Genomic DNA, 15,040 nt, shown 5'->3' on the forward strand with positions numbered 1-15,040 from the left:
CTCTTCAAACTCCAAAAACTTAATTCTCGCAAGGGAATAGAGTTGTCCTCCCGAATGTCGTATACCCGATTCCGAACTCCGTTTTGGAAGAAAAAGGGGCGTCGACACTAATAAAAGATATACCAGCTGTAATACCCTAATCCTGGAAAGGATTGATAGGTGTTTTGCGAATGAAGGCTGGATCAAGCAACACCCTGAGGCTAGTGTACTTAACTTACCTAGGACCCACTCTGATCACTGCCCTTTAAAAATCCAAATGGAAGGGCCCCCAAACAATAAACCATCCAGGCCCTTCAGATTTGAAACAATGTGGGCTAGCCACCCATCCTTCCCTAACATCATAAGCCAAGCCTTCCAAGACCACCCAGGTCTGCTCCACTCCATAGATGAATTCCAAAAGCTAGCAACCAAATGGAATAAGGAAGTGTTTGGAAACATTTTCCACCAAAAAAACAAACTCCTTGCCAGAATCAATGGCATCCAAAGGTCTAATAGCTATCAATTCAGCAGATTTCTTCAAAACCTTGAGTCTGAGCTGAATGATGAGCTAAACCTCATCCTCAAAAATAAGGAGGACTTCTGGAAAATGAAATCCAGGATCAACTAGCTCAATGAGGGAGATGCCAGCACATAATTTTTCCACACTTCTACTCTGAATAGAAGAAGGAGAAATAGGATCCTCTCCCTAAAAGAAGACAATGGAAACTGGATCACTAGTCCCCAGGAAATCCAGTCCACCACTGTAGATTTCTTTACCACGCTCTACACCACATCTCTGACTCATGTACCTTGGGAAGTCACCAATCATTCCACCTTGGAACTCACCCTGCTCCAAAGCCACAAAACATTCATGGACAGACCCCCACAAATGGCTGAAATGAAAAAGGCTGTTTTCTCCAATAAACCATTTAAGCCACCTGGCCCAGATGGTCTCCACCCCTTCTTTTACCAAAAATACTGGGACATAGTAGGAGAGTCTGTCTCACAATTCTGCATGAAATGCTTCAATACCTCCTCCATGGACAGCACCATGAACCAAACTCTTGTTTGTCTAATCCCAAAAGTTCCCCAAGCCTCAATGCTGAAAAGCTTCAGACCCATTGGTCTTTGTAATACTATTTACAAAACAGTAACCAAGATCATTGTGAATAGAATCAAACCCATCATGAATCACATCATAGGCCCAAGCCAAGCAAGCTTCTTAAGCAACAGAAGGGCCTGTGACAATGCCATCATTGTTCAGGAATACATAAACCACTTCAGGAAAATGAAAGGAAGGAAGGGTAATATGATCCTAAAAATTGACCTGGAAAAGGCCTTTGACAGGCTGGAGTGGTCCTTCATAAGGGACACTCTCCATGCCTTCAACTTCCCTAAAAACCTATCCAATCTCATAATGTCTTGTGTTAGCACCTCCTCCATCTCCATTCTTGTCAATAGGGGGAAAACTGAAGCCTCAACCCTTCAAGAGGCATCAGATAGGGAGACCCTATGTCCCCTATCTCTTCATACTGTGTATGGAAAGGCTCTCTAGATCCATTGACCAAGCAGTCCAACAGAACACGTGGCATCCCATTAGCATAAGTAGGTCAGGCCCCAAGATTTCACATTTATTCTTCGCAGATGACCTTACTCTCTTTGCTAAGGCCAACAACAGGAACTGTAACTCTATAATGTCAATTTTAGAGAGCTTCAACACCCAATCAGGGCAAAAAATAAATTTGTCCAAATCAAGAGTCCTGTTCTCTTCTAACACTTCCCAGGACTCAGCTCAGCTCCTTACCTCCATACTCTCCATCAAACAATCCAGATCCTTTGGGAAATACCTTGGATTCCCCATCTTCCACAAAAGGCAAACATCAGCAGACTTCCAGTTCATAATTGACAATATGCACTTTAAACTTGCTGGCTGGAAGACTAAATGCCTCAACATGGCAGGGAGAACAGTCCTGGCTAAGTCAACACTGAACAGTATCCCTAGACATGTCATGCAATACATTTTCCTCCCCACCAAAGTAACCAAACAGATTGATAAACTCCAAAGGAACTTCATCTGGGGCACCACCCCGGAAAAAAGAAAAATGCACTTGGTTAAATGGGAGGTAGTTACTCAAACTAAGCAAGAAGGGGGATTAGGACTGCAGAAGGCCTGTCAAAAAAACAAAGCTTCTTTAGCAAACCTAGCATGGAGAGCCTACAAAAATACCAATTGCCTTTGGGCCAGAGTTCTGATCCACAAACATTGCAACATGTCAAGACCCAATCAGGGTCAGAGACAGCGTAGAACTCAAAAATCACCCATTTTGAAGGGACTGCTGAAGGGCTGGGAAACTTGTGCCAAAGGCAGTAGATGGGTAGTGCACAAAGGGAATAAAGTAAACTTCTTTAACGATAAATGGATCCCCAACCAGCCAGCTCTGAGAGAGCTAATTCAAGGCCCCCAAACTCAAAATGACCTTAACATCAAGGTTAATTCTGTCCACCAGATGGGCTCCTGGAACACCTCAAGCCTATCATTCTCTCTTCCACCCCATATACATGACCTTCTGAGGTCTGTATTCATCCCTAGTGTGTCCACCAAGGAGGACAATCTAATCCGGGATCTCACTGCCAATGGCCAATTCTCAATTTCCTCTGCCTACTCTCTTCTGAGCAGGCAAAATCAAAGCACCACTACTGATGGAGGGGAACTCTTCAAAGGGTTATGGAAGCTCCACATCCCAAACAAAATAAAGAACTTCTTGTGGCTTCTAACACATAAAAGACTGCCAACAAGGAGTTTTCTTCACTCAATTGGGCTGGAATGCCCACAACAATGCCACTTTTGTGGGTTTGATAAGGAGGATATTGACCATATCTTCTCCCAGTGCCCAAATGCTGTCCAATTCTGGCACTCAATAAGAGCAAAAGCATCAACCTCCACTATGCCAAGTCTTAGTCTAAATGGCCTCCCTTGGGCATCAATTATGAGTACAATCAAAGACATTAAGTACAATGAGTGCCTCAACCGGGGCAATCTCATGCCATTCTGTCTATGGCACATCTGGCTAACAAGGAACAGCAATGTCTTTAACAACAAAAGGGACCCTATTAATGCAAACAACACAATTGCGAAAGCTACTGAATTCTGTGTGTTGAGTGACAGTAAGCATGCAAAATATAAGCACCAAGTGATGCTGAAATGGTCTCCTCCTCCAAGGGAATCCTATAAACTGAACAGAGATGGTGCAGCAAAAAGAAATCCTGGAATAGGAGGAGTCTTCAGAAATCACAATGGGGAATGGATTCTAGGCTACATGGAGAACATCCCCTTTACCTCAAATACAGGGGCAGAAATCAGAGCAATCACCAAAGGCCTTCAGTTGGCGGAACAGCACAACCTACTGCCTCTGGAAATAAATACTGACTCCGCTGAAACAATTAATATGCTGATTAATGGCAATATGATATTTGACCCTTTAATTTGTGAATGCAGGTCATTGATCCAAAGGATGGGCAGAGTGGAAGTGAAACGTACCTACAAGGAGCAAGACAGGGTAGCTGACGTTCTTGCTAAGAAAGCAGCAGAAGAATTTTTTTTGTGTAAATCTCTAATTCTAGCAGTTCCTCCGGTGTTTGCCAATGATGTTTTTTGGGCAAACATCCTAGGAACTGAACTACCTAGATTATTTTTTGGTTGTAATTTAAGTACTATTATGCAAAACTATGCATCAATGGGGGCACTAAAATACCCCAGTAACTGCCAAAGCTGTGTAAGGTTGGAAACTTTCAGTTAACATATATATATATATATATATATATATATATATCATCCTTTGCACCAAAAAAAAAACGTAAATCATATTTCACATCATGTTTCAATTTGTTTAAACTTTTTTGAAGTACCAGGGTCAAGTTGATTAATTTTTGATGTGAATTGAACATAAATTATCTAAATTTTTTGAAATTAAATTTATATATAAAAACTATATAAAAAGTACTACAAGTCACAATAGTTAATAATTTAAAATATTTAAAAATTATTTACAAAAAAAAGAATAATCAAAATTTTTGTGTCATTTCCCAAAAATAGTAATAGGTAATTTTTTAAAGGTAAGGAGTATGTGTTTGCATATTTTGGTTGGTCAACAAATTTTTGAATAAAGTTCAGCTAACAAAATCCTTTTATTTTTTTTAAAATTATAAATAAAGCCACATTTTGCAGCTAGATGTACTTCACGTGGCATAAAGGGAAAATTCAGCTCTAGTCTTATACTGTAGTGCATGTCTACGAGTTGCACAGCTAATTCAAATGGTGCCTCTTTCTGCAACTGCTAATGTATATTTCAATTTCTATACAAAAATGGAAATGCAGAATCACAGAAAGAGACCAAAGGTGAAGCAAAAGCTCAAACAAGGAGAAAAGAAGGTATTCCACATATCTTCTTTTGTTTATTTCAGCAAAAGAAGAAAAAATACCTTAATAACCTATGGCTATACATATTTTTAGGTGTTTCCAAGACTATGGATAACTCTATTATTTTTGAATAATAATCTTGAATATTCAAAATATTAAGGTAAAAATAAAATCTTTTTCTTATTTTATGACAAAATTCAAAATTTTCTTGATAATGAAAATAATGGCAAGTAATAAAATAGTTGAATTTTCTTTAAAAAAATTAAATTTCTTTTTGAAGCCCAGAATCCATACCCACATTAGCTACCCCTTGACCAGCGCTCCTGCATTAATCCAACCTAGCATAGCAATCTATATACATATTTATTATAAATTTTGTGTCTTTATGTGTATCTGCATATGCTGGAATCTTGAATTTTATGTTTGGCTGCAATGCTGGATTTCTGGTCTGGGTTTTTGACTTTCTAATATACTAAATTTGGAAAGGACATATATGTCCTGAGGTCCTGGAAATTGGTTTTCATTTCGTTTTAATCTCTTATTCTTCTTTTGTTGTTGGGATTCTTGAAATTTTGAATTCACATTGTGAACTTGAGGCATATGTTTTGATTGCTAATATGGAAAGAGAAAACTTGAAGATCAAGAATCCGTTATGAAATGTCAATTTGGTTAGCTGAATATGATACTACTGAAAGATATTGTGAAAGGCTTGGGTCTTTGGTGGCTGATTATTTGGGGCTTAAATGCATCTGTTTAACAGAATATATTGTTGCAGACTTATGAGCTGCATTTGTTCGAAGGGTTCTTCTAAAGATGATTATGTTGTTGAACATGAAAAAGAAAAAGAAATACAAGTTGATAAATCTTCTGTACAGTTGGTTGCTCCATCAGTTAGAGAGGAGATTAAAGAAATAGTTAATCCTAAGATTGAAAAACCTATGAACTCAAAACACAATGTCACATCAGAAGCCAGTGTTGCTTCTGTACCTGCAGTAGAATTTGATGGTAATGAGAAAACTAGGAGTGCGAAGAGGCCTAAGGAAGGCCGTCTTAAGAGGCAATCAACAATAGATATTGGACTGCAACGATCAACGTCTCGGGTTGTAAGCATGCCTCATAGTGCAAAGGGAGAACTGAGTGCTGCAGGTTGGCCGTTATGGCTAAGTTCGGTTGCACAAGAAGCTATTCAAGGGTGGGTTCCTCGAAGTGCAGAATCATTTGAAAAATTGAACAAAGTCAGTTCTGCAGTATCTTTAAATTGCTCATTCTTCCATCAAATTTTTGCTACCTTCACTGCTTCTAAGTTTCATTACACTGATGTTGTACTTTTCACATGGCACATGACTTTTGAATCTATTGATTGTCAAATTTTCACGATCTAAGAAAATATCCACCGAAGGAAGATTATCATATTGATAAAATCAAAGTTGTGATATGTGCAATATTGTTTCACATCCCCCTATTTTATTGTACTCTTGAGTGTTTAGGAAACAAATACTCCAGATACTTCAAGTTATTACACAGGGTGTCAATGTGATAAACCATCACACAACTATTTATTCACAGGAATGGCATTAAAGTTTTCCTTATTTATAGCAGATTGATTTTCCTTTTTCTTTTATTACTTTCAATTTCTAAACATCTGAAAAATGCATTATCAACTTTAATTGTGGATGTGAATCATATACATATGTGATAAATCAACAACATAACTAAAGTATGTCGCTATCAGTAATCTGACTTTGCGCTGGTTACATAATTTTTTTTTTTTTGGTGTCAGCTTGATTCGTGGTAATCTGAAAATAAGATTACGAGTTTCCAATAAAAACAAAGATGATGCCGTTTAACTATTTAGAGTTCTATCAATTCTTGGAACTGTAATAGACCTAATGTTTATTTTCCAATGCAGATTGGTCAAGGAACATATAGTAATGTTTACAAGGCCCGTGACCTTAAAACCAATAAAATAGTTGCAATGAAGAAAGTAAAATTTGTCAATATGGATCCGGAGAGTGTTCGCTTTATGGCAAGAGAGATTTTTATTTTGCGTAGATTGAATCATCCAAATGTTATGAAACTTGAGGCTTTGGTCACATCTGGGATTTCAGGCAGCTTATATCTTGTCTTTGAATACATGGAGCACGATCTTGCTGGCCTTGCAGCAGCACCTGGGATCAAATTCACTGAACCACAGGTACTTCTTCCTCTTTTGGTTTGAATGATGTTCGCACAATTTGAAAAATAAAAAAGGAACATTCTAAATGGAGCTTTACCTCCGACCAGGCGTAATTTAGGTTGGTGCATTTTGTTACTAAGTAGTGTCCATGTTCTTATGTTGCACGCATTCAATTGTTTTTCAGATAAAATGTTATACACAACAAATGCTCCGTGGACTTGAACACTGTCATAGTAGGGGTGTACTTCATCGAGACATTAAGGGTTCAAATCTTCTAATTGGTGATAATGGTGTTCTAAAGATCGGAGACTTTGGTCTGGCGACGACCTTTGAGCCCAACCAAAAGCAGCCATTAACAAGTCGTGTTGTAACTCTGTGGTATAGGGCTCCTGAGCTTTTGCTTGGTGCAACAGAGTACGAAGTGGCCATTGATATGTGGAGTGCTGGCTGCATCCTTGCTGAATTATTTGCTGGAAAGCCTATCATGCCTGGAAGAACAGAGGTACTCCCATTCGGGTGTTTGAATTCAATCGTCGATATCTACTTTCCTCAATGTGGAACCATCAATGATTGAATTCCCTAGCGATCTGTAACATTTTGTTCATCTCATGACGAATTAGCACCTATTTATTCATGCATTTACTAACTGAGAGAGTTGAAACAATTACTAGGTGGAGCAAATGCATAAGATTTTCAAACTTTGCGGTTCACCTTCTGAAGAGTATTGGAGGAAATCAAAACTTCCACATGCTACTAGTTTTAAGCCACAGAACCCATACAAGAGCTGTATAGTTGATACATTCAAGGACCTTCCTCCGTCAGCTTTGGCCCTTGTTGACGTCCTACTTTCAATAGAACCAGAAAAGCGTGGCACTGCTTCTTCTGCACTCAACAGTGAGGTAATGTCAAACTTGCCTCTCCTTTGCTGAACTATGTCTTTGTTCTCAAAAACAGTGGATGCTGCCAAATAGATTATCACTGATCTGCCGAAGCTAACTCTTTCAGCAGTATAGTGTGAAGAACTTATATGATTCTTTGCTGTGATCTACATTCTTTATATCCTGATAGGAGGCTATTTTGCTGCATGCGTGTGAAGCGGTATGATTAGTTGACAAAACATTGGAAAGTGGAATTTTCTTATCTGATGTGAAGAGTCTAAAAAAGTATTTCCAACTTTTGTCACTAAAATTGCTTTTAGTATCTGTCCGATCAATTCTTTTTGTCCTGTGATGCATCTATTATTAATTGGATATGATCTTTTTTCATTTTTATAGGCACAATTTCATTAGAAGATTTGTTTCCACTTGAGAAGGTGGAAATTCCTTCAGTGAAGAGCTTAATAGAGTATAAATTCACTCAAAATTTGTCCAAATATGTCATTGTTTGTTGTCAAGCAATGCATTTTGCGATGACCTTATGTGGCTTGCCTTTCTTGTTTGATGTGAAAAATCAATGAGAAAAGCTTATCACAACTTCATCGATCAATCCTTTTGTTAAGCATCAATAATTATATTCTGTAGAAGAAATTTCATAAGAAAAATGATTTATATCCTCAAACTTGTCTTAAGCATCAACAATTACATTCTATAGAAGAAATTTCTTTAGAAAAATGATTTTTATCCTCAAACTTGTCCTAACACGACAGCGTTTGTTCGACAAGCTATGCCATTTGCAGTGACCTTATGTGTCCTGCCAACCATTGATATTGATATGAGGCAGCTCCTTTGTTTTGTTTTTCATTTTTGGATATTTATCTATTAAAATAAGTTGCTGGTCTCCTACAAATTTCACTACCAATAGAAACGCTTTACATCTTTTTTCTTTGGTTTCACTTTTCAGTTCTTCAAAACAAAGCCCCTACCTTGTGATCCATATACTCTACCAAAATATCCTCCAAGCAAGGAATATGATGCTAAGGTTCGAGATCACGAAGCAAGAAGGTATACCATATTAGTTGCATCTATGCATTTTTACGGCTCAGTTATGCTTCCAAATCCAACCTTCTTCATTAGAAATGGCTCTTTCTCGCACTGCCTGGAGTATGAAATGACTAAGTAGGAGTAATATATATTAAACAACTCTACCAACAGAAAGTGCAGAGAAAACAAGCCTTCAGGGGTTTAAGTACTGATTCCTACTATGACCAAAATACTGGGTTTGTTGTTGTTGTTGTAGTATGCAGAGGCGGAGCCAGAATATAAAGTTTATGGGTTCGGGATTGTATTCCGTTTAAGTTACTGGGTTATAAATGATAATTCGTACATATTTAATAGACTTCTTACGATAAATACAAGGTTTGGATTAAATCTACTGGGTTCGCCTGAACCCGTATCCCGCATGCTAGCTCCGCCCCTGGTTGTATGTAACTTTGTTCCCAAGCTTTGGCCTATATACTTTTTACTATCATGTTCTCCAAAGAAAGTGCAACTTTCTTATAACCAAACTTTGCTGTTCCTTCATATAGTCTCACAATTTCATTATACCCCTTAATCCCAGGCGAAAGGCTAAGACCGTAAAAGGACATGGAGGCGAATCAACAAAGAAGTCACTGAGACAATCAAAGGACGAATTAACAACAAAATTCAATGCTCACAAACAGGTTTGATTTTTCCAAGACGTTTACTGAATCTTTAAATTTTCTTGCTCAAGATCCCTGTTGTTTCACAAATGGCTAATGCAAATAATTGCAGGGACAGCCTAGCAAAAGCATCAGTGTGAAATACAATCCTCTCGAGGACAGTGGAACTGGTTTCTCGTTTGAGCCACCAATACTGAGATACAGGAACGGACTCACTCATTCTAATTCAGTGATCCATCCTAATACAGCTGGTTACACGTGGTCAAACAAAGTAAAGGAGGATTCAAGTGCAATCACTGAACGAGCATACGCCGCTTCCCAACATGGTGCAGAGCTTCTAAGGCAGGGTTCTCACAAGCCTCGAGCTGCAGGAGAGTTTTCAGGCATTCGTTCAAGGAGAGATGATAGGTCATCTTTTGGGGATTCCACGGTGAGATCCTAAGATCAACAAGTGCCTATTATCTTAGCAATGCTTTTAAACCAGAGTTATTTGAATCGTTTCCTGTAGTTAAATAAAAAATATTAACTGATCCCACACAACACACACACACAGAGGTATAAGATGTCATTAGGACTACTGATTAAGTTGTCCAAGATCCACTTTGTAGCAGAAATTGATTTGAAAACTAACTTCTTGTTTTTGCATGTGCTTTTTGGATATTTTGAGCATTTCCTCCTTTTTTTGAGCTTTCTTGTGTTTGTCTTGCCACCTTGTTTCAGGTTTATGTGCCAAAGAGAAGTAGAAGAATCCTATCTGGACTACTAGTGCCAGCAGGGGGAAGTATGGAGGACATGTTAAAGGAACATGAGAGACAAATTCAAGAAGCAGTTAGGAAAGCGCGTCAAGACAAGACGAGGACCAGAAACAACTAATTCCCTCTCTTCTTGTGGAAGGATTCTCATGTAATTTCAGTAATTCTTCACATGAAATCCACATTTGTACAGGGCCTACGAGAGGAGATATATCTATTGTCCATTTCAGGAGTAAAGGTTCTTCCATTTCCTCCGAGGAAGACGTTCTGAAACCTTGAAGGTAATGCTCGTTATCGAGTAAGTGACATTGTACCTTTTCGGGTGGGAAATTAGCTTTGTAAAGTTTGAGGAATTTGCTTGTTCCTAGTTAAATGTCTGTTTATAAATGTAAATCCATTTCTTCTTTAATATCTCGAAAACTTAATCTTAGTAGTTTGTTGTGGATAGTGTTGTAGAGGGGAACTAATTCTTTTGTAATTTATTCAGAGGATGGATCAGAAATAGTATAGTTGAACCAATGTTGTCACTGACAAGAAGCTATTTCTGTGCTGAAGCAAATCATTCCAAGTTGAATGCAAGTCTGTCTAAAATTTATATTAGGAAGTTAATGTCACATATTATATTCTCCTAACTTCAAATGTTAAATTTTGTTAAAATTACATAGAATCTGTTAACTAGTTTTGACAGGTTTACAGTGATGATTATTTGTTAGTATAAAATTAACCAAAGTCGATGTAAAAGAAGGAACTAAGTAATATCATTTTGAGAGTGACTTTTCTATTCCTTCTATTGTACTTGTAAGTGTCGAAATGGTGAGGTGTTAAAATGGTGAAATCGATGTTGACTATGTTTATGTGGCAGTAGCATAACTGACGTGGTCAAAGTGCGTGCTAATCACGTAGAAAAAGAGTGTGATTCGAATTACTGTATTTAAAAATATTAAATCTGAATAAGAAAAAGGAAAAGTAAGTAAAAGAAAAAAAATAAAAAAAATAAAAACATCCTAAATCGAAAATCATCCCTCCCGTAAACCCTCTGTTATCTTCTTCCTACAACCCCCCCTCCCCCACCCACTCCCCACCCCCCAATTTCTTTCTCCCCACAATTTCTCCCCGTTCCCCCCACCCAATTTCTTTCTTCCCCAATTTCTTCTCGTTCTCCCCGCAATTTCTTCTCGTTCTCCCCAAAGTATGGTGGTCACAGTGTTTCCGGTGATTTCTTTGGCCAGTTGAGACTACGAAATTACTGAAAACTTTTAGGGGTGGGAAGTAATAGGTTCTCAAGGAGGTCTGTTAGTTTTGATTTTGACGAATGTCACCGAGATGCTATTTTTTCCTATGAAAATCTTGTCGGAATGGTTTTGATATTTTTTGAGAAGATGTGATGGTTTGTTTGGACTAATTTCTAGACTGAGCTTTGGTTAAGGTACGTATTAGGATATGAATTGATCATATTTGAATTTTTACTATTGGAAATAGTGGCCGGGTAAGGGAAGGTTTTGGTGGAGCTATGACAGAGAAGAAAGGAAAGAGAACAAAAATTAAAAATTTGGTAAATTGGTTTTAAAAAGGATGGGACCCAGATATTGCAAATATCAAATAATAAATGATCTTAGCATCTGACATAGTATTCATGTCAGACAATTGAGATACACGCTCTAAGGGAGGGGTTTATTCTAAGTATTTTAATCGAGTTGGGGTCCTAAAATAGAAAAATCGAAAATTTATGTATCGGCTTTAAAATCCGATGCAAGTTTAAGTGGCCCAGAAACTATTACGCCTTCTTCTTAAATACCGTAACTAGTTAAACACCTTCACATAAAATTAAACGAAGAAAGTTATTATATTTTCCTTTATTTGTAATTTGCTAAATCATTCTTTATTAGCAAAGATGTTCTGTCTCATCATATCAGTTGAGTGCCACTTTGCCCGCCCCCCCCCCCTCCCCACACACACCCCACCAACCCACCAAATCCCCCCCACACAGAAAAAAAAACCCGATTTAAAGTGATCGTTCAAGGGGTTTTTTAATTATTTTTTTATGTGTTAAGGTATCAAAAGAGGCGCGCTAAGTTAAGCTACAGGGTAAGTTAGCTACACGATATAATTTTTTCTATTATAAATTATGATACAATTTACCATCTTTATTATTTCCTCACACAGAATTCAACCGGAATACCACATCTATTTGCCAAAATAAATGTTTTGACATCTGCAACGCTAACATGCACTTTTCCCCTGATTTTTACTCAGTTTTATTGTATTAGACCAAATATGCGCTACTTTTGCATACTATAGGGACTATTATTGCTCATCTCATAAAATAGGGACTATTTCAGTTAATCCCCAAACATAAGGAGCAATTTTAATTTTTTCTCTAATGGCCTAAATTATAATCCCTCTGTCTCAAATTATCTGTCATGTTTCTCTTTTACACGCCTCTTAAGAAACATTAATTAGGAAAGAGATTAGATTATTTTACTCTTATTTATGTCTTAAAATAAAATCTCTCTTCATTGAATATTTATTCTATTTATGTGTTATCTTCATCTTCAAGAACAATTATTACTAAGGGTAAAACAAAAAAAAATAAAATAATTAATATTGTCTTGAACTTCTAAAATGACAAATAATTTAAGACAATTATTTTTAGTAGCTACAATTGATAATATGATACGGAGGGAGTAGTACTCAAGGTCAACTATATAATGATATGATTCATGTGGTTGAGTATACACATTCAAGTTCTATCTTTTCTTAAATGTAGATCTAGAATAGATTATTTTTAAGTTGAGAATTATTCTAAATTATTGCTTAAAACCAAGTTTTACCATAATTTTATTATTCAAGCACCACCAACAATTTATTAACTCTAAACCAGCCGTTGGCACCCATAAAAATTTTGCAAGTGAAAAACCATTTTGTGGAGGCTATTTCAAGTTAATTTAGTTTTCTTTTTTACATATCAGTTGACCAACATGAGAGATGTGAGAAGTTCTTTATTAGCTGAAGCTAGACCGCCTCTTAAATTTGTCCGAATTTTTTATTTAGATAACTTAACTGAAAAATTGTACCCATTAAGTACCGAACTCGAAGCAAATTGTGTCTATTGAGCATAAATTGTTGATATGACACGACATGTATAATACTTTTTGAAATAATACTTGATGCACTTAGTATAGATTTGTTCCCAAAAAAAAAATAAAATTTTAAGGATAAAATAATTAAAAAATTGATCAAACTTAAAGTGCTTATAAGCTAATTTCATAAGATGACCAGCTTATGACTTTGGCTTATTTTTGACTTATAAACACTTGGCTTATGAGCACTTTTATCTTTAACAAACGCGTATATAAGTCAAAAAGTGCTTATAAACTAGTTTGACCCGGTTACACAAACGCCCTCTCTATATATACTACTTATATCACTCTTCATTCTTCAACGTGAAGTCCACCATTTCCCATCCGATTCTTGTTGTTGATTTCTGTAGCCCAAAACCATCAAAATAAGCAACCTTGTACCAATTTATCTCTCTGTTTCCATTCTCAATCTAACGAAAGGTGAGATTACTTTGAAATTTCTCTTTTGGTCTTTTGTAGCATATTTCATATTTTGTCTTCTTTATTGCTGTTATTATGAGTTTAATTCTTTTCTTTCCAGAGTTCACCCACCAGATCTTAAACAATGGTTAGTAAGCTGGGCGAAAAAGGATAATATCAGAAAGTTTTTTCTGAACTTAAGTCATTTTTGTTAACAGGAAGGGCATAAACCTTGCAAATCATACTCAAAATGACCATGGAATCTTTTAACTAAATCTAACAAAATTAATTTTGGATCTTTCCTAGTAACTGCATCTAATTTCTGTTATAATATTATCAGCACTAAAGAAGAAGCTGCATTTAATTTCTGCTGAAAGAGCATTACTTTGTATGTATTTGCATTGAATTTCTTGCATAGCAAAAAATTTGAAATACATCACGAATTTTGGGGACCTGGAATAATCCAGTAACTGAAACCATCCAATAGAGTTCAAGGTTTTATTCTTCTTGATTATATCTTGGTGGCCTTTAACTTAGACACAAAAGACTTTACATGTAGCACTACTTTTCATTTTATATGTAATTTGGGTTTTTCTCTAAATTATGAAAGATTGTTGATCTTGTTTCATTGCTTTTTACTGAAGGCTTGAAGCTGACAGAGCTATTAACTCAAAGGCAATCGTGAAAGACAGCAAGCCAATTGACATGGAGGTTGTTGAGACTTGTGAAAAAAGATCTCAAGCTCCTGCAGAGCTTCTACCCAACGTAGTTTTCCATCAATTGATGATGAAGTTGTGGGTTTTGCGAAAGATGCAGAGTATATAATGAAGAAATTGACTGGAGGATCAAAGGAGCTCGACGTTATCTCAATCTTTGGAATGGCCGGACTTGGTAAAACAACATTGGCAAGGAAAGTGTACAACAATACCTCTATTATTAATCACTTTGATGTTAAAGCATGGTGTACTGCTTCACAAACATATAACATGAGGACATTGTTGGTTGATATTCTTGAACAAGCTACAAATAAGGAGTGGAAAATCAAAGAGGACTTCGACATAGCTGACAAGTTGCAGAAGACTCTAAAAGGCAGGAGATACCTCATTGTCTTAGATGATATATGGAAAGTTGAGGCGTGGGAAGACCTAGGATTATGTTTCCCTAAAGGTGAATATGGAAGTAGAGTAATGGTAACAACTCGAATTGAAGAAGTGGCTAAGCATCTTCAACACCACAGTGATCCTTATTCTCTTAGATTTCTAACACTGGAAGAGAGTTGAGAATTATTGCAGAAAGAGTGTTTCAAGGAGAGAGTTGTCCCTTGGATCTATGGGAAAAAGTCAGGTGTCATGCGGAAGCTAGTAAAGCAAACTTTGAGTGACGATAAATCCAACAACAAAAGGAGAAACCTACCAAAAGAGACACAAACATTTAACGTGGTTCGGTCAACTAACCTACATCCACGACGGAGATGAGCAATCCACTATATAAAAAGAGAGTATAAAATATCGAGAGAACAACTTCACTAAGAGGCAAACACAAGTGACACACTAACACTTGTCCCATAGAGTTCTCTCCCTAAACAAGACTCTCAAGCAC

At 36.8% G+C, this 15,040-nt stretch overlaps 2 protein-coding genes across 3 annotated transcripts; both read left to right on the forward strand.

Moving 5' to 3' along the window:
- LOC109227329 (probable serine/threonine-protein kinase At1g09600) lies at positions 4,224–10,481 on the forward strand. Of its 2 annotated transcripts, none has more exons than XM_019392445.1 (8): positions 4,224–4,408; positions 6,306–6,590; positions 6,757–7,074; positions 7,244–7,471; positions 8,412–8,512; positions 9,069–9,171; positions 9,263–9,580; positions 9,871–10,481. In XM_019392445.1, the coding sequence occupies exons 1-8, from the start codon at positions 4,292–4,294 to the stop codon at positions 10,021–10,023; spliced, it is 1,623 nt and encodes a 540-aa protein (XP_019247990.1). In that variant the 5' UTR covers positions 4,224–4,291; the 3' UTR covers positions 10,024–10,481. The 2 variants fall into 2 exon arrangements, with proteins under 2 accessions (XP_019247990.1, XP_019247989.1); XM_019392444.1 differs by lacking the exon at positions 4,224–4,408 and adding an exon at positions 4,636–5,631.
- Positions 13,319–14,849, forward strand: LOC109228346 (putative late blight resistance protein homolog R1A-3). Its single transcript, XM_019393497.1, has 2 exons — positions 13,319–13,462; positions 14,086–14,849. The coding sequence occupies exon 2, from the start codon at positions 14,266–14,268 to the stop codon at positions 14,719–14,721; it is 456 nt and encodes a 151-aa protein (XP_019249042.1). The 5' UTR covers positions 13,319–13,462; positions 14,086–14,265; the 3' UTR covers positions 14,722–14,849.

The sequence above is a fragment of the Nicotiana attenuata genome, chromosome 6 (assembly GCF_001879085.1).
Source record: "Nicotiana attenuata strain UT chromosome 6, NIATTr2, whole genome shotgun sequence".
NCBI classification, from domain to species: domain Eukaryota; kingdom Viridiplantae; phylum Streptophyta; class Magnoliopsida; order Solanales; family Solanaceae; genus Nicotiana; species Nicotiana attenuata.

Bases quoted from the DNA above. Each gene is read 5' to 3' on its own strand.
- LOC109227329 (XM_019392444.1), top strand. From the start codon at position 5,140: ATGCATCTGTTTAACAGAATATATTGTTGCAGACTTATGAGCTGCATT. The intron at 8,513-9,068 runs GTATACCATATT...CCTTAATCCCAG, and splicing joins CGAGATCACGAAGCAAGAAG to GCGAAAGGCTAAGACCGTAA. The intron at 9,172-9,262 runs GTTTGATTTTTC...AAATAATTGCAG, and splicing joins AATTCAATGCTCACAAACAG to GGACAGCCTAGCAAAAGCAT.
- LOC109228346 (XM_019393497.1), top strand. From the start codon at position 14,266: ATGAAGAAATTGACTGGAGGATCAAAGGAGCTCGACGTTATCTCAATC.